The sequence below is a fragment of the Trichosurus vulpecula genome, chromosome 1 (assembly GCF_011100635.1).
Source record: "Trichosurus vulpecula isolate mTriVul1 chromosome 1, mTriVul1.pri, whole genome shotgun sequence".
Lineage (NCBI taxonomy): Eukaryota > Metazoa > Chordata > Mammalia > Diprotodontia > Phalangeridae > Trichosurus > Trichosurus vulpecula.
This window is the reverse complement of record NC_050573.1, coordinates 465,255,644-465,281,677: the sequence shown is the minus strand read 5'-3', so window position 1 is coordinate 465,281,677 and position 26,034 is coordinate 465,255,644. Positions and strand designations below refer to the sequence as shown.

At 37.9% G+C, this 26,034-nt stretch overlaps 1 protein-coding gene across 13 annotated transcripts in view; it reads left to right on the top strand.

The window, feature by feature from the left end:
• Positions 1-25,808, top strand: part of FAM172A (family with sequence similarity 172 member A) — a 527,455-nt gene extending 501,647 nt beyond the window's left edge. For all 13 annotated transcript variants that reach the window (XM_036768382.1, XM_036768410.1, XM_036768414.1 and 10 more), the window contains one exon: positions 23,874-25,808. In XM_036768382.1, the coding sequence (XP_036624277.1) occupies positions 23,874-24,016 (143 nt within the window). In that variant the 3' untranslated portion in view covers positions 24,017-25,808. The remainder of the gene's footprint in view (positions 1-23,873) is intronic.
• The last annotated feature ends 226 nt before the right edge of the window (positions 25,809-26,034 follow it).

Genomic DNA, 26,034 nt, shown 5'->3' with positions numbered 1-26,034 from the left:
TTGCCTTAGCATTTAGTAAGAAGTTAAGATAGATAGACAGACAGATAGATAGATAGATAATAGTCTTCCTATGCCACATCCATTTTCCCCTCCCTCCCTTTCTTCCCCCTTTCCCTGCCAAGGATCAGGCTAAAGTAATATAATGTTGTTTAGTCATGTTTGATTCTTTGTGACCCCATTTGGGGTTTTCTTGGCAGAGATAATGAAGTGATTTGCATTTCCTTCTCCAGCTCATTTTACAGATGAGGAAACTGAGACAGAGTAAAGTGACTTGCCCAGGGTCACACAGCTAGTAAGTGTCTGAGGTCAGACTTGAACTAAGGTCTTCCTGACTGTAGCGAGCCCCCCCACCCTCCCACCCCTGCCCCATCCACTGGCCACCAGGTGCCCTAATAATACTATATGCATGGATTATTTCCGATTCCTTCAGACTAAGTAACTATTTAGACTAGTTTTGCTTAACTCTTTTTCTTTGATACAAGGAAGAACCCATTGTTTGGAAGGTATTATATCTGGAAATGATTGTGATATAAAAACAAAAGCATCAATAAAATTTAATTTAAAAAAGAAAAGCCCAAGACCTTTTACATAACATTGAAAAGCATTTATGACATTGAAGTGATTGAAATGCCACTCGTGATGTTATAAGGTGGGCTACTCCTGGCTTGTGTTCCATGGATCATCATCTGGGATTCCTTTACAGCTACTGATAGACTGTGATCCTCTTATTTACTGATACACAGTTAGCTTTAGATCAATTGAAATTCAAGGCCGGGCATCAAACAGGGCAGTGACCTCTGAGTGAATAGCTTCACCACCTCATTATGGAAGTAAAGTTCTTCTATTCCTCCTGAGGCCATGACAACATCTCATTGGTTCTTTCAAACCAATATTGTACTATACCCATCTGTTAATGTGGAAAATGCTGGTCAGTAAGTTGACTAATGTCCTTGTGATAGGTCCTAGATAGGATTGGGCAAAAAAGGTGATAGAGGGTAAAAAGCTCAAAATGACTGAATGAGATTCGTACCTTGGCAAAATAGAATATCTGAATGATACAAGGGCAGAGACCACAGAAATTATGTGATAAGCACTGAGTATATCAGAAACCTGTTTAGTTTACCTACCCATTCTATAGTGGTGATGGGATTGGTGTATTGTCATCATTTATTTTGAACATTCTATAAAATGCATTAAGATGAGCAAAATTTAAGTGCAAAATTGTCTTTTAATTAAATCATAATTCATATCTATAAGATTTGTAAATTAGGTTAATTTTTTTTAATTTACCTAGAAACTTTGGATGATCATACTAGTATTTTTTCTAACTGTGTGTTTGTAATATAAAATCCTAAAAGCCAGGGGAAAAAAATTTCAGCAGCATGATTGATTATAGGCAGCTAAGTTGTGTAGTGGATAGAGCACTGGACTTGGAGTCAGGAAGACTTGAGTTCAAATCTGGCCTCAGACACTGACCAGATTGTGACATTGGGTAAGTCGCTTAACCTCTACCTGCCTCAGTTTCCTTAACTATAAAATGAGGATAATGTACCTGCTTCATTAGTGTTGTGAGGATTAAATAAGACAATACTTGTAAAGTTCTTTGCAAGCCATAAAGCACCATATAAATGCTAGTTGATTGTATTTTTATTTAATTTAGATTTTGATATCTGGTAACTAGCATAGGACACTTAAAAACATGTTTACTAGCACAATACAGTCTTCTGTAAACATTTACTTTCAGAATGAATTTGCAAAGGTATATGCTTGAACTGCAGTGAGGTCAGTAGATGCCTTCTTGCATCCCACAACACCTCATTGGAATATAATGGGCAAAGACCTATATTGATTACCATGACTTACGGGGGGGAAGGTCTTTGTGCTTCAGATTGGATATAAATTATAACTAACCTTTCTAAAGGCAGTGAGTTATAAAAACTGCATCCTTTGGAGACATCCAGATGTAAAACGGCTGGTGTAAAGGTTATCAACTTTTTGATTGTGGAGCTAGAATACTTAACCCCCTTAGCAATCATCATGGTTCCAAAAATCATATGGATTGTGTTCCATCACCTGCCTTTTCCAGTAATGTTCATTAGCTCCCACCACCAGAGGTCACTTTAATAAATACTGGGTCAGCACTCACTACATCAGAGTAAATTCATTGCTAGAGCAATAAAGTTATCTTTCTCTGGCTTTCCTAGGTAAAGGGTTTGTTTATGATGAGTTTTTGCTTTTATGGTACATTTCACATTAGTATGTCAAAGGATTAACTATTTGAAATATTAATAATATGTCTTTGTGTTTTGTCATACTCTCAGTTTTACAGTTGGAGACATAAGGCAAAAAGAAGTTAAATGACTTATCCAGAATGGCAGGCAAATTGATAGGAATGCCAGAAATAGTTATCAGATCTCAGTCTTCCAATCCAGCTGTGTGCTCTATTTGTAAACGATCAATACTAACACATGCATTTAAGTCTACTTATCCAAAGCAGAGGGAAGCAGAGGTGCATAGATGAATAAAATCCACAGCTATTTTGGAAACCTCATTTTAGTCATTGGTTTCATCCTCTTTCCTATCAAATCATTTACTAGAACTACTTGAAAGTAGCAACATTGAATTTCATCAGAGTTGACCTTTTGATCACAGTGCAAATGAACATTTAAGTGATAGACAGCAAGAAGGAGAAGGAAGAGAATCCAAAAACTGGAAATAATTTCCTTATCAGCAATCAGAAATGAGAAATATATGTCTATTCTAATTTGCTATTTACCATCAAATAGTAGGAACTATATTCAGTGCTATGAATGAGCTATCAAGTAACTAAACATAAGCCAGAGCACTCACATGCTTCAGCTTCTTTCTGGGAGTTACAAGGTTACTTTTAGAAAACACATTAACCCACAGATCACTAAGGCTCTATGGTCTTTAGTAAATCACTACTTCAGTGCACTAAATGATCCCCTGGGAACCTGAAGTATCCAGGATTGTAGGCTTTAAAGCTGGAAGGGACCTTAGAAATCATCCCCTCATTTTACAGGTGAAGAATCTGAGGACTGGGGTGGTATTTTCCCAAAATTACACAGACCACAAGTAGTAGAGTTAAAGAATTAAACTCAGATTCATGGAATTATCCAATTATAAGGGAGGAAAGGACTCAGAAGTCATCCAGCCCAAGCCCCAGCTCAAAGAAACCCCAATGCATTACTTTTTTGATCCAATAGAAACTTATGATCCTTCTCTTCTAACTTCTCCCACCAGTTGTCCCTGTTCACCCAAACTGGCCTTCCTGTGGTCCCAGAACACCCAATCTAATTTGCCAAAGATGTTACAAATTCAGAAAACAAGCCCCAGATAATTTTAAACTTCCAAATGGACTTTAAGTTTGAAATACAGTATATTCTTCCGAAGAAACAATATTATAAATGTGTAGGTTTTTCAGACGGCCCACAAAAGCCCACGTAAGCTACACTGTAACTGAATTATAGCACAGAACTTGATTTTAAGTGAAAATACTTTCAGAGTTCAGACTTGGGATAGCAAGAGCACGTTTTGATCCACTGAAACCCAGACACAGCACTGGGAGTGGAATAGAGTGTCCCAGGCCTACCAGATGAAAAAAAATTAAAATCTAGAAATTTTTAGCATTAGTATCTAGAGTATAGAATCCTTGGTTTCCCCAGAATTTGTCCCTCCAAATTCAGTGCTCTTTCCAAAAATACTAATTTTGTTTGCAGAGGGTACATGATTGTAATTAGTAAGGCAATAATCACAATATAGATGATAATTGTCAATATGCCTATGTGGTTCTATATCACAAAATATAAGAGACTCTCCATATAGAAGGTAGAGGAAGTAAACCTTTTATTCAGACACCAGAGAACCAGATCCCAAAACCAATATGCCCAATCCATCACAGCAGCAAAGAACTTAATACACAATAACACAGCAGAGAACTACTCTATCCCATAACCTTTCTGCCCCCTGCTGGGGCCTTGCCACCAACAATCACTCACAACACAGCTAACATGTCTTTGTCTGTTCTCTCCCTCAGTTCTAACTGCTCTCCCTGCATTTCCTGTAACACACTTTCCTTTTCTTCTCAGCAAGCTGCTCCTACCACATGTGACTTAGGCTTACTGTGACATAAACAGGTCACATGACCTATTAATGAGTGGGAAAGACCTTCAAATCTATATTACCATTACAATGATATACTATGGAAATTTAAGTCTATGAGAACATAAATGTAAGGTTGCTACAGATCTTCCAGTGACTATGTGACCTTGGGTAAGTCACTTCATCTTGTTCGAGTTTCCTTTTTAAAATGAGTTTAAGTTCGATGAGCTCTAAAATTCTATATATTAGTGGCATAATTAGATAAGTGCCATGGATACAGTCTGAATACTAGAAGGGATGTGGTGCTAGTCTTGACTCAGCCCCACCATTTGGGCAAATGTTGAGGGTTTTTTTTTTCTTTTTTGGTATGACACATCAAAAGAAAAAAGATCTATATTTTTCATCCTTTTTGTGTCTTTCCATACTTACAAGTTGTGCTGCCTGACTTTTAGTCACTTTGAAGTAGTGTAGCGCCAATGTGATACTCACAGAGGCCACAGCTGCTATGAATATACCAGCATAGTTCAAAGTTGCAAAATATAACAGACTCTCTTCATTGAAGGCAAAACCAAAACATTTATTCAAACATCAGAAAGCCAAATCCATCATAGCAACAAAGAAATCTATTCACATGATCAATGTAGGGGCCACCGACATCCCCAAGGATGTTAAGGCCTTCCTCTGTTAGGCCTTCCCACAAACGAACACCCTCAAGCAAAATCACTCCCTCTCTTACCCATGCTAGCTGCTGCTCTGTCTGTCTCTTGAAGCTCTGACTGCTCAGTCTCACTTCCTCTCAGTTCTGCTCCACCCTTCCTACTTCACTCCTTTCTGCTCCACCCATTCATTAAGCTTTTCCTACCACAGGCTCCTGTGACTCAGACTTCCATGTGACTCAAGCAAGTCCCATAGGCCTATAAATGGATGGGAAAATCTTCAAATTGTATTAACATTACAAGTAGAAAGAATTTTTCTTTCCCTGTAGTTTTAGGCTTTGTATTTTTATAAAGGAGTGAAGGTAGGGGATCAGATCAAAAATAAGGCATAGTTCTTGCCAAAAAAAAAAAGCCTACCAAAATTCTTAATTATACCTCTTTTTTATATAAGGCATATAAACAATTGAAATTTAGTATATTTTGAATAAATGGATAAATGACTTTTGAATCTAAATTAATAAGACTGTAGCTTTTCCCTTTGGTATTTTGTTCAAAAGCAGAAGAAAACAGTAGGAACCAGATAATATAAGTGGGCTAAAGATGAGCCCATTTCCCAATAGTCCATCACCATGAAGAAGTGAATCTTCTTCACTAGGATAGTAGGACCTCATCTTTAGAGCTGGTGCAGACATCAGTAGTTATCTTATCCCACCCTTCTTTTAGGAGAAGAATCAAAGACCCAAAAGAGTTAAGTGAATTTACCTGCTCAAGGTTACATGTGTAGCTACTTCATTGTTCCCACGAAATCTGTGGAAAGTGTAATGTTTTTCTAGTTTTGTCAGGTTTTCTTTAAGTGAAATGAAATGAAATGAAGACTAGGACTAAATAATTCTGCTTCTCAAAATAATTGAAATAAGTGAGATAGGTATATATTTTATTTGTATTATTCCTACAACCCATTGGTGTTCAACTGAGCCTAGAGACAGTATGCCACATTCTTATATTTTGTCATTGTTTTAGTTGTTTTTAGGTAAACAGCAACAAAAACACCTATGGAAATAGATGAAAATAAAAGTAAATAATCATTAAATGTTAAATCATTAAATCTTGGCTTACATCCTCAGAAAATGTTCAAGCCAGATTTTCTTATATCAGTTTGAAACACCAGAGTTATATCACTAATTGTATTCTGTTATACTAAGTGTTGTTTAGTTTATAAGATACCAACAATTTTTTTAAATAGGCAAAATTTTAGATCTTGATATTTAGTAAAAGAAAAAAGTCTCCATTTTTCTTTCTATTGTAAATGTAAGTTATAATTTTTGTTGTTATATTCCACAAAAATGAGTCCCATAGAATTAATTAATTCTGGTGGTATAAGTAAGAAAAGATATAGAAAAAATTGGCTTAACAGAGAAAATTTTATTGCAATGTATGGCATAATTAGCAAAGCCCTTTTTAAATTCCAAAGCTGAGTTTTGAATATGGGAAGAATAGCTTGCAAAAAATACCTCCACTTAAATTGTATATACTTGCCACCATATGTGACACTATAATAAAGCATCTGTCAATATTTCTAGGATTTTAAACTTAAGGAATCTCACTTAAAACCTCACTGCTTTGGCTTAAAAGTTTTCACGAGAGATCTCTTGAAGAAGAATGGATCTGGAAGTAAAGATTGGAAATACTTGGGAATGTTAATACAATGTTAGTTTTGGTCATACAGATTTTCAAGGGAGTATTTAAATTTTTAAATATTTTTGCCTTATGTAAATATAAAATATCTTCAGTTTGAAAAACGCCATTTACCTTATGATTAGCCCAACCTAACTTTTAATGTGTTTTAACTCAAGACAGTGAAGTTTTATACCTAATAATTTTATTTGACCTTTCTATATAATTTGGTGAGAATCAAATAAATAGTAGCATATAAAAAATAAATTTTAAAATAGATATTATTTAAAATAGATATGATTTTGACCATAGCACTACTAAGAGCTATAAAGTAATACAAATTTTCATGCACAAATTTTCATGAAACTTTATTTTTTTCCCAAAAATGATTTTATTTTATGCATGGCTTACTATAGCAAGAACTGAAACTGTCAGTGACTAATTTTTCTAACTTACTAGAACTTCGATGTTTGGTTTGGCTATTTATAATGCAATTGTAACTAGATTTGAGGAGTTATAGTAAATTGAAGTGATGTACTATAGGGTATGCAAATATATAAAATTTGAGTTAAAAATGCACAATTCCAACCAACTTTGTTTTATAATTAGTTTACAAAACATACTACAATGTGTTCAAGTTTTATCATGCTAAACTTTTAAGTTTGTCTATATTTTCTTTTTAAGTATATGCAATAAAGCTTTTACCTTTTAATTTTTTCACTGAGAGTCATGGGGTACCACTTTTCGTCTTTCTGAATGCTCATTGATACCAGTGAGAATTCCAAATTACGTTAAAAACCAAATATTACCCTTCATGTTAAAGTTTATAACAAGCTTATAGGACTATCTTTTTACAGTATTATTGTAGTATAAAAAATTGCTCTGGAACAGTCACACACAAACCTTATGTTCAAGAGAGACCTTTTGCCTGACCACCTAGAGCTAGAAACATTAACCTTGTGACTTTCCTCCATTAGGCTTTCATTTATACCTTGTCAAAAAAAAATGCCTTGGCCAGATTAGAGCAAAGACTTATCTGACTATATTCAAGATAAAATGAAGATGCTGCCTTCATACAACAATAAAGATGTTACTTGATTAGTTTAATTGAATCAGTGACAAGGACAAACATAATGCCTAAGGAAAAAAATACACATATTTCTTAAAATTGTGATATTAATCTCTGAGGTTATTGGTCAATTTGTGTGTCAAAATAATAAGGAAAAAAATGAAAAAAAAAGTTACCTGGATGAGGAGAATGAGGATTCTGTGCCATCTATTCCAAAGATATCATGAATCCAAGAACTTTGACTGCCAGATCCTAATGGAGCAAATTCATAAACTGAAGGCAGACAAGACCCAAAGAAGCTCCTGACTGACCAGGCTAAAACTCAATGGTCCAAGACTAAGGAAGCCTGAAAGCATTGGGAAGAGCATCTACAGGCTAGAAAAGAGTAAATCAATGGGGAGAAAATTTGGAACTCAAAATCTTATGGAAGTAAATGGTGAAAACTAAAAATTAATTAATTTTTTTAAAATGAGTAGACTTTGTCCAAGGAGGAAGAAACCAAAAATGATTCTCCCTTATCTCCTCTGTACATAGTACCCCTCTACTTGGCTTATACAATAAGACTTGACAGAGTGTCAGCCAAAAAGAAAAGAAAAGAAGGCAGCCAAATGGCACAGTGGATAGAGTGTCAGGCCTGGAGTCAGGAAGACTTTTCTTCCTAATCTGTCCTCAGATACTTACTAGCTCTGTGACCCTGGGCAAGTTAGTTCACCTTGTTTTCCTCAGTTTCCTCATCTGTAAAATGAGCTGGAGAAGGAAATGGCAAAACCACTCCAGTATCTTTGCCAAGAAAACCCCAAATGGGTCACAAAGAGTTGGGTACAACTGAAATGACTTAAAAAAAACACCAAAAACTTCATGAGCCTGTGTTATCAGTCATCATCAAAAAGCATTTTATTAAACATCCAGTTGTATGTGGTACTATGCTAACCATTGTGTTCTACAGACAATTTAAAGAGCATAGGTACCCATGAAGAGGAATTTGCATCCTACAATAATTAAGGTCATTTGCTTCGTTCAGAAAGCTGGGAACTTTTTGAAAGAGGCAGTGTTGCAGGGGCATGAGAACTAGACTTGGATTCAAGAGACCTGGATATGAATTTTAGTTCTGCTACTTAATAACTATGTACTACCTCAGGCAAGTTTCATTACCTCTTTGGGCTTCAGTTTCCTTATCTGTAAACTGAAGAGTGTGTACCTCTTAAAGCCCCTTCCAGATATAAATTTTGTGCTCAAAGTGAGAAAAATTAAGTAGCTAAAGAAGATAAACTGGATATTTGGGGAGTTGACTTTTACATACAATGTATTATGCTATTGATATTTGTAGGACATGGTTTGCAGTATTGGTGATATGTGCTGAGCTATTTATATTCTCAAACCTAGTTTCACTCTTTATGAACAGTATGCTTTTATGAGATTAGCTGGATAATTTAGGTGTGTATATTATAGCAGGGCTGGCCAAAATGTGGCCCATGGTCCCCATGCGGCCCACAGTGCAATTTACGTAGCCAATGCCACCCGCCTGCAAGCACAGAAATTTACATAAATGCTTTAGTAAATGAAGCCAAGCTACTGCAGAGCTCTCACTAAAATGGCGAATCAAAATATATTGTCTATTGCTTCAATAAAGACCTAAGGTTGGACAGCCCTGTATTATAGCATTGAAATAGAGATTTTTCTCATTGCAAAGCTAACTCATCCATAGAGGGATTGACTCCATGACTGGGGCCTGTGGAATAGAAAGTGTGGCCTGTGGCATGCAGGATAGAGATAAGCTGAGTAGAGAGAAGTGGTATAAAGGTTTGAGGACTGGGAGACTGTGGAAGAGAAAAAAAATTACTAAGATCACATCTTAAAGGACTAAATTGGCACAGAGAATATGGTGACCATTTTCTACTTTCCTTACCAACTCACCCTTAACTGATATGACATTACAATTTTCACTATATGTGATACATATCAATATTGGGGCTCATCTTATTCAAATGAATATAGCTCTCTAGTTCTTCTTGTAAGGAAGTTTTATAATTCTCTGTTATTCCTCTGAGACCTTTGTCTGAATTTATTTAACATCGTCATCTTTCATAGCTCACCACTTCTTGGGAGGCTTTTTAACTCTCCGATAAATTTGAGTGCTTTCTCAGTTACCGTACTGGACGCCTCTATCTAGTTGATATTGGCTCATTAATGACTACTCTTTGGATCATCAAAGCATAGATACAAAACCTGAAGGAACCTTAGAGTGCCCCCTCATTTTACAGATAAGAAAGCAGACCTAGAAAAGTTAGGTGGCTTGCTCCAGGTCACATATCTAGGAAATGACAAAAGTAGGATATGAACCTGGGTCGTCTTCTGCTCCACACTGACTTGCAGTGGCCCATAGATAAAAGCAGTAAAATCCAGTCACCTGAAGGAATATTTCCCCCACAATAGTTACCACCATTCTTTTAGTTTCATTAATCCTACTTAGATAGCTTTAAAATCACAATTTATCCTTCACATTAAACTTGTAGGTAGATTTTTATTTAAAAAAAAAGTGCTTACCAGACTATATGAAGTCTTAAATTTGTTCCAAAAGGAGATACAACCACCCCCACATCCCCATCACCTACCATATTGTTCTGTGGACACAATGGATATTTTAAGCAGCTTAGTTCTCCAGGTGAATGCAAAATCCGAGTCAAAATTTTTTGATCTTTTTTTCATAATTCTTAATGGAAAAAGGAACTTTTGTACCCAAAGAATTTATTTATGAGCTATGGTGTCTTTCATGGTATTCAAATGCTCTAAAATGAAGCAAAGTAGTCAGGAAATGGGTGGAAGGAGGGGAAGGGATTGGCCAGGTCACTTAACCTGCTATACCTGACACTTTCCAGAGTACAATGAATTCCCAGTAGTACCTAAATAACCTATGTATCATAGATATTTACACTCCCAGAACCAAGTATAATCCCAACAGAAATCAGTGATTTTTCCATAAGTGATTACCTTAGGCTTCTATTGAAGATTTCAAGCTGTGTCAGTCTGGGTAATCACTGAAAAAGCCTGTAAGAAAAAGCTTAATTAGTGTTTTGAGGATGAAAAGTAACATATGAGCAGTAAGGATTATTATTGTAAATAATTATCATACCCCCTTTGTAGTAATAATTTAGCTATGTATGGTTCTGTTAGATTTTTGTTATGAATTGGTTCCTATGTTGGGGCTTCATTATTCATTTTAATCTGTCATAAATGCCCTCTCTTTTAGTAGTCACTGGTACTTCTGATATTGAAGTAGCCAGCACTACTGAATTAATTGCTCTCACGCTATTTCACTTCAATTCAACTAACATTAAGTACTTGCTACAAGAGAAGCATTTTCTAGATATTTATAGTCTAGTAAGTAGTTTGTTTTTCACCAGTAGTCAAATAGAGACTTTGGATATTTTGTGATACAACCTCCTCCCCACCTCAAAACTTTATCATAACTGAAAAATGAGTGCTATTTCTCTTGTGCATGATATGTTCCAGTGCATACATGAGCTATATAGTATAAAAAGGTTCAAGGCTCTTTAAAAATTCTAGCCCCTTTATAAAGCAATAACATTTTGTAGCAGAGAAAGGGGCATTCTGACTGGGCTGCTTAGAGAGGTGAGAGTTTGGAAGGATCTGGAAGGAAAAGTACAGCCATATCAGACAGTATGAACAACTGGGCTGGAGGCTGATTGTAACAAAAAGAGAATATTTCTAGCCTAATTAAGTTAATGTAACCTTAACTAAGTTGAAAAAAAATCAGAGTGTTAGGGACAAAACTGACACTCTGGAAGCTGTCAGAGCCCTGTCAGGAGGTGACAGGGAGAGTTCATGACAGGGAGTCACAAACTGAATGACAGTGGCTGACAAAGCTAGGATTTTAAAAGAAACATATCCTTAAGAAATTGGTTCAAAACAGAAGAGGCTATATATTAGAGGGTAGTTTTAATGATTTGTTCAGTTATATGCTATTCAATTATTTCTAGCTAATTTCATTTATTAATTCATAATATTACATTTGATACTGTTACTTTGTAGGGAAATTATATGACTTATATATATAAGTTATAAGTATTCTGTCTATAATTTATGTCTTTCCTTTGTGTCTAGTTCGAGCAAGTTCTCAAATGTTTAGGTTGCTCAGTCAATTACCCAAAGACCAACTCCTGCCAGCACCTAGTGGCTGGGAAACTGAAGGGCTCTAATATTCTTAGTAAAATCTAGAATACTTCTTCCACAAAAGCCTCGTAACAATTTTAAAGTAACATCATAAATGTCTCCCAAAAAATTACTCCATCAACTCACAATCAGCAATAGCCCCCTAATTGGTCTTCATGCCTCAAATCTCTCCTACTCTTCACCTGGCCTCCACACAATAGCCAAAGCTATTTTTCTTAACATCTGACTATATCACTCCTCTACTCAAGAAACTCCAGAGACTTTCTGTTGCTACTAGGACAAATTATAAATTCCCTTTATTTGGTTATTAAAACCCTCACAACTTGGCCCCAACCTATCTTTTCAGGTTGATTAGATATTACTATGCTTTCTTTTCTCTGTGGGTCCAGGCAAATTGGTCATCTCTCTATTTCTCACACATGGCACTCCATCTCCCACATCTTTGACTTGTCTTGGCTCTCCCCCATTCCTGAAAAGCACTTCCTCCTCACATCTGCTGTACAGAATCCCTCATTTGTGTCAAGAGGCAACTCAAACAGTATCTTTTACACAATGCCTCTCCTGATCTCTCCCTCAACTACTATTGACCTCCCTTCTTTACTTCCTTGTATTTATTTTGTGTTTACTCTCTATTCTGTACTTGTTGTCTTTGATAAAATGTAAACTCCTCAAGAGGAAGAACTGTTTCATTTTTGTCTGTATCTGTATCATGTAGCATAGCACCTGGCACATAGTAGGTGCTTATTGCATATTGAATGCAAATTCACAATTATATAATAAATGTGTAAAGTAAATGATCCATCTTTGTGTCACTTGCAAAATTAGAGAGGTATCACAGCTGAGCACTGGGCTTAGGAAATGAACTCAGTCTAGGACAAAGTCAGGAAGACCTAAATTTGAATCCTGCCTTAGCCACTAGCTGTGCAAACCTGAACAAGCCATGTCACTTCTCTAGGCCTTTATAAAATGAGGAGTTTGGATTTGATGACTTCTGAGCTCCCTTTTAACTATAAATCTATGATGCTGTAGTCCCATGACCTCCATTATGAACATAAAAGTATATATATTTTTTAAAAATAACAAAAGTCTGTGTTGGTTTTTTGAGCACTCATTGAGTGTCAGTAACTAGTTCACAGGTAAATGTTCATAAGATTCACTTATTCAATAAGAATTCAGTAAGCTGCTACTGGGTGTATGGTACTAAGCACAATGGAGCACATGAAAGTAGAAGACACATCTTGGACTTGGAGCTTACATTTTTTTGAGAAGACAATCCCTACACACGGTACATGTGATAAAAAGAACTATTATCTAAGGAGCTGAGGGAATACTGAGTGATGAAATGCTGTGGGTTAAGGTCAGTATCAAAGTGAGGGGATGGATAGTGCATTGTAGAGTTAGTTTAGGGAAGGCTTCTTGGGGGAAAAAGTAACAATGAGGCTGATCTTAAAGGAGTTGTGTTAGCTATGTATTAAAGAAGACCTGATTTAAAAGCCTCGTGACACCTACCAGCTCTCAGATCAAAGGTAAGTCACTTAACCTTTCTGAGCCTCCAGCAACTCTGTAAAATTCAGTTTAAAAAAAAAAGTTGTAGTCAGTCAGTTGAGTCAATAAACATTCATTAAGCACCTGCTAAGTACCAAGTGTAGTTGAGCATACAAATGGAAACAAAAGACAGTCCCTGCCGTGGAGGAGCTCACAAACTAATGGAGGAAAAACAAGCCAACAAATGTACAAACAAGCTATGTACAGAATAAGTAGGAAAAGGTTAACAGAGGGAAGACTCTAGAATTAAGAAGGGTTGAGAAAGGCTTTCTATAAAAGATGGAATTTGACTTGGAACTTAATGGAAGTCAGGGAAATTATTAGGTAGAGATGAGGAAGGAGAGCATTCCAGGCTTGGGAGACAGCCAGAGAGAGAATGCTGGGACTTTGGAGGCCAGTGTCACTGAGTGGAAGGTTACTTGGAAGGGTATAAAGTTTAAAAAAACTGGAAAGGTATTAGGGGGGAGGGTGGGGGTAGGGGGTTATGAAGGGCTTTGAACACCAAAGAGATTTTGTATTTGACCTTGGACACCAGAAGGAACCACTGGGATTTGTTAAGTTGGACCTGTGCTTTAGGAAAATTATTTTGATGGCTAAAAGGGGGAGAGATGTGACGCAGGCAGACTCACCAACAGGCTATTATAATAATTCAAGCGTGAGGTGAGGAGAGCCTTACTAGAGTGGTGGCTGGGAGAGGTGAGAAGGGGACATATTGGAGAGATGTTGCAAAGGTAAAATTGACAGACCTTGGTAAAAGATTGGATATAGAGAGTGAAGAAGGTTTCAAGTCTGAGGAACTAGGTCTAGGAGGATGTTGTTGCCTTCCTTGGGTGGTGGGGGGAGGGGTGTTGGTCTTAGAGAGATGGTTTATAAAGGTTTGCAAACTATCCCAGTAAGTGGAGAAATTTCCTATAGTTAGTGCTAAAATCACAGGGCTTTGATGCTATAGTAACAATTAGGTAAGAAGTGGAAAATTCGGCAGTTTTTTTAACCTACTGTGATTTCTTTTACATTATTGACCAGTTGTTTGACTAAATTGATTTGGTTCAATGTAATTCAATTCAGCAAACCTACTTTGTGAAAGGTCCTGTACTTGGTGCTAGGGATTCCCTCTCTCCCCACCAAAAAAAAAAACAGTTTGGGTTGTTTTGTCATAATGTAGACACTTAGGTCTTGCCTGAGAAATTTGGTATCACAGTGCTAAAGGAATTTGTAAATATTGAAGACATTAGGATAATTGTTTTGTTTTGTTCTTTTTTTACTAGACATATGCTCCAAATGGTATATAGAACTCCCATTGAGGAATCTATATTCCCCAGTTATGCATGCATATGCATGTGTGTATGTAACTATGTGTATATGTGTATAGTATATATGTGCACACATATATACATACATATATGTTTATATATGTCTATATATGTATATCTATGTGTCTCTATCTCTAAATAGATGGGAGAGAGAGAGAGAGAGAGAGAGAGAGAGAGAGAGAGAGAGAGAGAGAGAGAGAGAGAGATGAGAGAGAATTTGACTCAGAGGGTCCTAATGTTCTACACATCCCTCATGTGATTGAACCAAATATAACTTGCTCGATGAAGAAGACACATTTTTACACAGGTGGACTAGATGATAAGGCATCTTAACTGTTCTTCAACTAGCTGCTAATGGGTGATCACCTGAGCCAATTAGGATGGGTGAGGTAGGGAGAAAATGCTATTTCCTTTCTCTACTAAGAGCCAATGGGAAGTGCTGGTATATCCAGCATACAGTAGAGACTTTTATAACCTAAAAAGATTAACTTGTATTTCAGTATTTCAGTGGATCTGAGATCTCATTAAATATATTTTCTTCCGTTGCTGCAAATCTTAAAACCACAAACCATCCATGCCTTCTGTATTGCTTTTGTCCATATTTTCTCAAAGTTTATCCCCAGAGGATCCACTCAGTGTGCTAGAGCCCTTCTTCTAGGTCTTTTGCATTTTGTGGAGCGATTTGATTGTCCATCTGCTATGCTTCATTTTCATTGCATGACCCACCAACCCCCTTCTCTGATCATGTACACTTGCTTAAGCAATATCCATTGCACCACTTCTTCAGCATAAGTTACTACTGGAAATTTTTTTCAGCTTATTTTCATGCATTGATCTCCACTGATCTTTGTTCACCTACAATTTTGATTCTTCAGAAATTATGATATCCCAAAATTCACAACCAAGCAGCATCATTTGTGGAACATTTGCATTAAAAAACTGGTTTTTGAGAAGTTTAAGATCATCAAAAAGCAAGACAGCTTGCAAATGCAATCCCCCACATTCTCTTCCTCTTAATCGATACTTTGCCCAGCTTATTGTTCACCTGCATTGCCTACCCCCAATATATATATACATACATACACACACACACACACACACACATATATATATATATATATACATATGTATGTGTATATGTGTGTTGATGTGCTCATTAAGTGAACTGGCCGTTCAACTGCATATCATAGTTCAAGCCTAGGATTCTTAGTTTTCCCTAGGGAAGAGGGTGGGGCTCCCATGAACTTGGATCAGAGAAAATTGCATCTTTATTTTTATAAACCTTAGGTTGGGGTGTGTTTGGGGACTGTGTATTTTATTCAATTAAAAATATTGCAAGAAGAGGCTCATAGGCGTTACCGTACTGCAAAGGGGGCCATGAAACAAAAAAGGTTAAGAATCCTTGGCTTAGACAATCGTATTTTTCTCCATTTCATTTTACCCCTGTGTGGATTATCAGGCATTAGTACTCTTTTAAGTAATCGTAAGTCTTATGAAGAAGGCCACGTAATGTTCGCATTATTGTTTGCCAGCAGAAGCACCTGACATCATCTCACTATCTAAATCCTCTCATCTCTATTGGTTCTGTAAGCCTAGAAATGAGGGGCACTATCTTCAAGGATACCTCAACTTTCCCTCGATATTAAGAAAGGGAAGATCCTCGCTATGACCCATTCCCATTGTCTCCGGTCTAGCGAGATTATTTACCCTACTGCCCCATTTACAGTGAGAAGTGACTTGCAGTCAGTTAAGAGAAGACTCTTTGTGTTACACTCTAGGCTCAGCAAAACAAAAGTAATGCTGTAGTAACAAGCCGGCTGTCCCAGTTCCTACATAGCCCAAGTATATCCCCTTACCTGAGCTCCACTTCATGTAGTCCCTCTTTTCCTTTATTTTATGCAGCTCAGGCACCATCTTTTGCATAAAACTTTTCCTGATCCCATAAGCTCCCAAACTACCTTGTATTACATTTAAGTACTTCGTACGTGTAAGTATATTTATTTATTAACTTTATATTTGTGCAGCATTTATTTTTTATATACTTCCTTTTTCGAATGTAAGTTCATCATGACTAGAAATTGTTTCATTCTTTGGACTTTTATGCCCAGTACCTACCACTACTTCTGGCACACAGTAGTCAGTCAGTAAACAAGCATTTACTAAGCCGAAGTAAGTGGGACACTGTACCTAGAGGTACAAAGAAGGGCACAAGATAGGTCCTCCTTTCAAGGAGTTCACAGTCTAATGAGAGGACAACAGGAAAAGAACTATGTACAAACAGGGCATATAATTGGAGATAAATCATCAAAAGGCAATAAGTAGCATTAAAAGAATCCAGAAAGGCTTCTTGTAGAAAATAGAATTTTAGCACAGACTTGAAGGAAGCCAGAGGGACAGAGGAGGGAGATAATTCCAGGCATGCCCCCCACCCCTGCAGCCAGTGAAAATGTACATATTAACTACTTGTGTGTTGATTAATTGGTTGAATAGCTATCTAAATAGAGCTATCTGTTTATTTTGCAGCAGCAGATACTTTGAAAATATTAAATGTTCTTTGTCATTTTCTAAAATAATTGATAACTATCTATGTTTATTAAATAATTCCACCAGGAAAAAATATTATATATTGTTACGGGCTGAGTTAGAGCTGAGCCCTGCTCTCCTCAGACCTCCAGGCCCAGGGGCCTGCTGAGATAGACTCAGGGCTTTGGGATGTGGGTGGAGCCAGGAGGAGGGGTCTCGCCTTTGTTGCCTCCCTAGCGATTCCAGGTCGGACCTGCCTGACCACGTGGAACTTCCGGCTCTCTGGCAGAGCATGTGGAACTTCTGGCTGCCTGACCACGTGGAGTTTCCGGTCTTTGCCTGGACTGCCTGCCCGCAGGGAGCTTTGGGTAGTGTGGGAGGAGAGGGGGAGGAGAGTAGGCGGAGTCAGGGCGGTCCTAGGACCCAGGTGTATTAGCTTTACCTGTCTTTCACCCACGTAACCAAAGAGTGTACCTACGTCACTAAAGGTATAAATGTGCTGCTTGCTGAAATAATAAACGGAGTCATTCACCATCTTGTTCGGCTCCCGCCCCGTACATTGTCCGCGAGATCAGGCCCTTTGCTTAGGCAGAGGCCTGGGGCTTGGGGGGAACCCCGAGCGTAGTCACGAGGCTTCGGAAGCCCGTGACAATATATCACACACACTGATTTGGTTTATTACATTTTTCCTAAGAATTCCCATACCACTTTTTATCAATATCAACAACTATGTTGAAAAGCTCTTTTTTTCTTCCTATAATTGATCATTTCCTGAGACACATGACATAAAATAGATGTAAAGAAAAGCCACAAAAGTAGCTAGACATTCCAAATTCAAACTGTTCTCTGATGAGGTCTCACTTAGCTCTTTCATTCCAACACAATTCTGTAGTCACACTATTATGACAACCAGCCTAAAGACCTAGGTTCTCTCTTCTTGTGTATTCTGCCCTCTGTCAGGAACTGCTGTCCTTCCATCCTCACTCACTAAATGCCCCACCTTCTTGATTTCTGTAACCATGGCATAAACCATTGAGGACTTGCTGCTTGTAGGCAGGATCCATACTTGTGCATTGAGAGTGGCAAATTACTTCTAACCAATACCGTTCTCTAGATCATTTCTATGGTGATGGTACATCTGCTCCTGACACTTCATGGGCATGCCTTACTTCAAACAAATTTGCTATATAAAATTTAGATTAAATAAAAGAAAATGAAAAAAGACTGATTATTTTCTACTAAAATACAAAAGGAGTCTTCACTTCTCTTATGAAGTGAAGAATATTGGCAAGTATCATTTGCAAAAATTCAAACACAACTTTTCAAGAACCTGACTACTTCATGAGATACTGTTAGAGGCATTGGGAGTAAGCATCAGGATCTTGGCTACTTAGTAGTTGAGTTTGGGTTAGTTTATGCCTGCAAAAATCCAAGTATCAAAAAGAATGGAAGGAATGTGACAAGCTTGGAAAGCAATCACAGAAAGAGGAGAAGGATATGCTAATTCATATATAAATAGTAAAGCCCCTAGCTCATATAATTTCTTTATTTTTTAAGTATTCAACTCTCCATACTATTCTCAGTCATCAGAATTTTTCTAAAATATGAAAATGTTTTTATCTGGTTTGATCTCAGTTTTCATTTTGTTTATGTTATCTGTAGTTTCTAGCTAATTTCAAGAAAAATTATGCATTTTATCTATTGTTATCTTATAGAATTATAGATTCATTATTTTTTTTCTTAAAGTGTTGAAAATTTCTTTAGCATCATGCCCATTTCATGTACTTTCAAAATTTTAAACCAAAACTAGCCATATAGTAGAAATTGAGATATTCTTGCAAATTGACCAGCATTGTTAGCATTGGACTGAGAGGCTATTGCTTCCCTGACATGGATTAGAGGAGCCAGGACTGCCACAGGCTCTACTATATAGAAAAGGAACTATCCAGATGTTGCTAGAGCCCAGAGGACATGAAGTGGGTTAGGTCCCACAGTACTCCCCTGGGAGCAGAAATACAGTCCATTCTTACCAGATTTCATCTAATTCCTGATTTTACCTATCCCAACAGTGAATGGGACAGAAGAGACAAAAGCTGTAAGTTTATATCCCCTCAAGCTCCACAGACTGGGATTTGGGGCTTTAAAAACAAACTTTTCCCTCAAATTAATAAATATTTATTTTTGCTCCTCCTAGGAATTCAAAACTGTTCTAAAAGTGGATAATTAATTAAAATAGATAAATAAATAAAGACTAAAAAGGAAAAAACCAAACTGATCAAGTGAGGTTGTATCCCTTTTTTTTCTTCCCATTTTTATTTTTCTTTGTTTTACTGTTAACTATACCTTTACCAAGGAGTACTACTTATGAAGTAAAATGAAAAACATATTTTTTTCTCCTCACTTATAATTGTGGGTAGAAAAAATAAAGTAATGGTTAAGGCGAGTTTTTAGTTGCCTGTGTTCATTAAATTTTTAAAGAAATAGATCTTCATTTTATGTTGTGTGGCTAACCTGATTTTGTAGATAAATAAACTGTGAAACAAGAAGACAAATCAGCCCAAATGTCAAACTGAAAGGGTAAAGGAAGACAATAGGGGGCTCAGGAGTTATCTATCCATGGTGGAAGAACCCTTCTTTTCCTCCTAAGTGGGAGGCCCATTGGAATTAGGGGAAACATCAGGTGGGTAGATGGGGAGTAATATTAGTCTTTAAATAAAGAAGCTTTTAGTGGATGTGGATAAGATAGTGATGGAACAAGAATTAGCCCTCCTGATCTTCAGTATACATTTTCTCAGTTAACTGATAAGACAGGGTTTCCCATTTATCTCTCAAATCATTGGTCCATATTAGTAAATTACCAGTCTTTTGTTTAGTTTGAACATTCTACCTTATATCATCACCTATTTAGGGAATATTTTTGAATTTCAAAGTATGATGTTTAAGTATTTACAATGAAACTTAAATTTTGGTTGCTAACTTCCCTAGTTTTCCTGGAAAGCAGATATAAGAAGTTTTCATTTGTTAATATTTCCAATTGGCAGACTCATGTTTTGTTTTAAAATTTTCATGTCAGTACAAAGAGCATTTTATTTTTCTTCCTTTATGGTATTCAAATGCAAATATTTTCATTGAAATTCTGCCTTCATTTTCTAAAGTGCTTTCAAAAATACATGTTCTTGAAACATGTACACATGCAGCCCATGAAGGCAGAATTATGTACCTATTAATTTTCTATTAAATAAAAAAGCCAATGCCAAAAAAGGAAAAGAAACAACTTTCTCCATTCCCTCTATACATCTTCACGTTATCATTCCATTAATGAGAATCATCCTATACTCAATGTAATTCAGTGTCACTTCTAGATTCATCTTGCTTATTTCCTCTACTCCTAGCAATTTCCCTGCCTCTGACAGAAACACAAATTCTCATTCTTTATACCCTTAAATTGCAAAAGTAAATGTTGAGGACCAGTGCAGACACTCAGCTATCTAAGGGGCTTGTGTCTTTTCAGCACAGTACTAATCAAGCAAAGAGTCATCATAATCTCAAACTAAACAGCCTTTGTAGTGATTTTATCACCAGGGAAATTGTCCATCCTTCAGAAAAATTGTCACTAGGAAAGAAAAAATAAAGAGGGAGTTAAAATTGCTTTAGATCATTGACTTGTTAGGTCCCTCTAGATTCATAGCTTGAATTGGTTTTCAAGGGGAGGAGGTATAGAAGGATGGCTCTAAGAAAGCTCACAAATTGATCATAGTCTTGGTAACACTAGTGGGTGTAAGTGTGATCCCTATAGAAAAAAAATACCAAATGTAGCTAAGAGAAGGGAAATAGGAAAGGAAGAAGACAATTAACATCTATTTTCTTTAGCTTATTGTGTTTGGGATTCCCCCCTCCCCCCCATACTAATTTAAGAATGAGCTTTCACAAAGAGGGAAAAAAAATATAATAGATTATAAAATCTTTTAGTATGGTAAATGCAATTAGTAGCTGCTATTGTGGTACGTATTCATCTAAATCAAGACCTAGAACAGAAGTTAATTGTTCAGTTGTCTGAAACAATGTGTAATGTGAATGGAGCTAAGATGATGGGCGCTATAGAAATATAGACATAGAGACATAGGTGTTTTGTAGACCAATCCAGAAGCCAGACACTTCTGGTTATGTCCTGTGTTAAAATTAGGTGTATGCAGAACTGCCTTGGTTTGGGAAAAGCTCAGTCTGCCCAGGAATAGTGCTAAAATTGACATATGATGGGCAAATGCATTATGTGTGTGTGACATATATACATACACACATACATAATTTCATATACATACTTACATACACACATATATTCTGTAATCATGCCAGAGAAGGCTTTTGGTCAGTTCAATTTTCAGATACAATAGGAAAAAAGGCGGACAAATTTATATGATTTATTTATAGTTTGCCCAAATTCAATCAGGTACATCTGGATTTGACTGGATAAGTATCCATGATTTAGTGGCCTCCAGCCCATTGACAATGTAGAGATTTGCCCAAAATGAGCAGGCAAATCCAGAAGTGCTCTTGATTATAGATTAGTATACTCTGGTGTTGGTAAATATTTTTTGAAGTTACCTGGGAGTGTAAGAAGGGGTTCTCAGTTCCAATTCAAGTTCATTATGGGAATTGTCCAGAGGTGGGGAGTAGGTTATAGAGTCTTTGTGTAGATACCTGTAAAGTTAAGGTTTTCCGCGCTATGCTTGTTCCAGTAGGGCCTAACTCCCACAGCTAAGTCATATACACAGACTGTAGCTTTCTGCTCTCTGGCCAACCGAAGCCATCACATCCTTATTGTTGTAACTCCCAGATTGTGATACTGTCACAAAACTGTTGCTAGGCAACAAATGTGGTTACCCGGTCTCAGCGAATAGCTGAAGGGGAAAGCAAAGTGTTGCACCATTGTAGAGTAACCATAGCAATGACCTACTATTACAGACTAAAGAATTATCATTAACAATGTTAAAGTATCAAACAGAGGCCCTGAATCTGGAGACTTCCAGGCAGCATCTCTGCATAATTGGGTTATCTAGGAAGAGATTTAAACTCTTTCAAAGCTCGTCATCTCTATGGGAGAATGTTTTTAATTATTATTTTTATTTTTTTAATAAAACAAATTTGTCAAGTAGTTCTGGGGCTTCTGAAGATGATGTAGATAAATTAGTGTAATCCACCAAAATTACATGAATTTTATCAGGTGAGAATCTTGATAAAAGCACTTTCCTAGATCAATAATATTTCTTTCCTATGTTTGGCTCATGGTGCATGTGATTGGAAAAATGCTATATATTATGACTCGTACCTAATTTAAAGCTAAAGAGAAGAGGGAGCTGTAATTTTTTTTAAAAGGCAAAAAAAAAGAAAACAACCCTTAAGTCATGACAGACAAATACGCGTTTCCTAAGTTGAGGTACACTCGGATGTAAACAGAGCTTGTTTAAAAACAAAAACAAAAACAAACAAACAAACAAAAACGAAAGAAAAGAAGACTAGGTGGTTTAGTGGCGGGTAGGGAGAACACATTCCTAAAAACTTGACCCCGTGAATAAACTGTTAATACAATCTCTTGAGTACACGCCGAGGTGTGGTCTCCTGGAGAGCCAGCTCTCTCCGTCCAGCTTTCCTTGCTATACAGCCCGTACTTAGTGCAAAAGAGAACAGACGGAGCTCGGGTGGGAGTCCCCTCAGTAGCCGGGCTCCGGAACGGGCAAGAACAGCCCTTTTTCTCCCGGGACGAGCGAGAACCGTCGTTTTTCTCCTCTTGGGAAGCACGGGAATACATCTAGTGCTTTAGGGAGGGCGGAGGGAATCTGGTTCCCGCCTGCCGGAGAAACCAGCCCCCAAACAAACGGCGGCGGGCGGTGGCCGTGGAGCCCAAGCTGAGGTGGGAGGTTTCCAACCAGCCGGGGAGTTTCCCTTCCCGCCTCGCCGCTTGATTGGCCTGAGGGGGCGGGTCGGGGTGAAGGGCCGTCCTGCCCCCATCCTCGACCCACCTTCCATCGGGGTCAGAGGAACTGAGGGGAAGCCGGGGGCCTAGCCCTTGCGGGTGGACCGACCGGCCGGAGCATCGGGAGCAGCAGCAGCGCAGGAGCCGCCCTCGGGTGTGTCAGGGTCCTTTTCCCCTCCTCTGCGCCCAGTCTCAAACAGCTCCCCCAGGCTCCTCCGCACTGGCCCCTCCGAGACCCTCATTTTGGTGGAAACTGTAATTCATCTCCCCGGGAGGACCAATGGACCGAATCCTCAGGAATTTGTGCTTTTTGTGGGGGTGGGGCGGGTCTCGGCTTTGAAGGTTCAATCCTTCCCCAGCCACCCCCATGCCAAAGGGGAGGTTTGCGGGACCCTGAAGTATGTAGGATTTCGTCGGTGTTCAGAAACCCTGACCTCCTTTTCCGGGTGGTCTCTCCTCCCGTGACAGGGCGGGCAGTTGGGAAGGGGCGGGTGAGGAGGGAGGTGCCAACCCCGGGAGGGCCTGCTCTTCGGCCGCTGCTGGGGGAGGGGAGCTAGGGGGCTCCCAGCTGCCGGCGGGGATTAGGGGGAGGCAACTCCGAGCCGCTTTGGCCCTAAGTACGTAACCCGCTGGGCGCCGGGAGGGTGAACACGACGCCTCCTCCGGGGTGGGCTCCTTTGCCAGCCCGCCACCGGCGCTGGGGCTGCCCGCTCCCCGGCCCCGAGCCACTCGTTGGTGGCTTTTATCTTTCCCTTTCTTTGTGAATTCATACGAGGGGAACTGACCGTAACCAAAATCTGTTTGTCTTGCAGGTACTGAACGTCACGAGCTCACTTCGTGGAAGAGTCTCCCATCTATTTTCAAATTCTTTACGGAAGCTTCCGAAGCAAAGAACAGTTCACTCAAAGCAGCTCTCACTCGGCGCTCCCACAGGATAAAACACGAAGAGGTTTAGGAGGAGTGAGAGAAAGAGAAAGGACACACAACCACACACAGCCATGCATACACATGTACACACCCGCAAACACACCCGAGAGCTCGCACAGGCATCCCTTAACTACTTATTTTCGGCAAGCAGACTCCCAGCCCCTCATTAGATTGTTTTCTTCCCAGAGCACAGGGTCGTGATGTATACATCTAAATAGCGTTTTGCATTATTTCTAGATGAGTGCAACTGTCAAAGCAATATGGGTTCACTGGTTGTGCTTCCTGTGGGCTGTAGCTTGGATTTCGTGCTGCCCATCAGTGCGCAGATTAAGGCTGACAGCGGTACTGCACAGTGTAGCGTGGTGCAGCTCTAATTGCCCTGACATAGCCCTGCACCGAGTTGAAGGCAGAGCTTAATAGTTTCTTCATGGTCCTATCGCCTGCATTATTTTCTGCTGCTTTGGGGGAAAATATATACATATATATATATACATACACATACATACATACATCACTTTTTTTCTTTTGAACAGGAGCAACCATTATTTTACAAACTTAAAATTTTCGGTAGATTTTTCTCCATGTATAATAACTTCAAATATTGTTGACAACATGTTAGTGGTTTTACTTTGGGGATGACTTAATCTCTTTAAATTAATAGCGCAAATGCTTTGCATTATGTAGATTTTAAAATGTGAACTATGCCCTCATTAAAAACATTAAAAATCTATTTTTCCTTAAGAGACTAGAGAAAACTGGTTGAAGATCTATCAATTCCTAAATCCATTTCATTCTACTAGAAGAACTCTGGACTTGAAAATAAAAATTAAATCAAGTCTAGACAGAGAAATAAGGAAAAGAGGAAATTTGGAAAAGTAAACCAAAACGAATGAATAATCCCTTGGGGTGTATTTTGTGTGTATGTATGTATGTCTGTATGTATGTGTACATATATGCACTTTTTGTTTCCCATTTTCACATGAAACCTGTTAAGATATAATAATGATTTAATTGAATTCGAATTTAGGTTGTGCACTGAAGTTTCACTTTTAAAACTTCATCTTGTTGGAAGTTTTTAATCCTAAAACAAATAGTTTATTTTGAACTTTTATGGAACAGATGAATCTGACTTTTTTTGAGACAGGAATTTTTGGATAGCATCAAAAAAATTAATCTGTGCACTCAAGTCTTTTCCTTTTATAGGTCTAAGTCAGGCCAACACTATTCTTTTACTCTACTTAGAGTTAAAGAATATTGTTCTGACTGAAAAGTGAAGAATTGGAATAAAAGATTTTCTCTTCTTGGTCCAATAGTAATATTTTTAGCTCTCCACTTGCTTTTGAAGATCTCCTCTAAAATTCCAGTTGCTCTGTAATCAGATCCAGTCGAAATCTCTACAACACTGTGAAATATCAGAGCTAAAATAAGTCATGATTTTTCTGATAATTTTGATTCAAATATTACATTGTAACATGTTGAGTTTATAATTGTTGTAAAAAAAACTCCATTACCTTGTGAAGGTTCTATTTATGATAGATGAAGGATGAATTTAATATTTTGTCACCTTTAAAAAAATTTACTACTACGGAGATATTTGTCTTATTTGATGACATCATGAAATGCACCAAAAATGTCATAGGATTGGCTGGTCAGAAAATCAGTTGAAATCATTCACCTCATAATAAGCATTTGTACATCATGTGCTCATATCAGCAAGTTTTGAAACTGCTAATGTCTGATACAGTGCCTGGAATGCATGTACACTAATTAATTCTTATGGTTTTGATGATGGCAAATTAAAGTGATCTTTTCTTCAGTGGTCATGTCTGCATATCCTCTGATGTTATTAGAGCAAAGACAAAAGGGGGGTAGTTGGGGGGGGAATCAAAACGGTGTTTTATCCAACTGCTGTGTAGCTTCAAAATACACTGCCCAACAGTGTCCAACACATTGGTCTGTGATATTGAACCTTTTAATCTAATACTTTCCAGTTTTTAGAAATATTGGAAGAACTCCAGAAAGTGGTGACATCCTTCAGTGAGATGA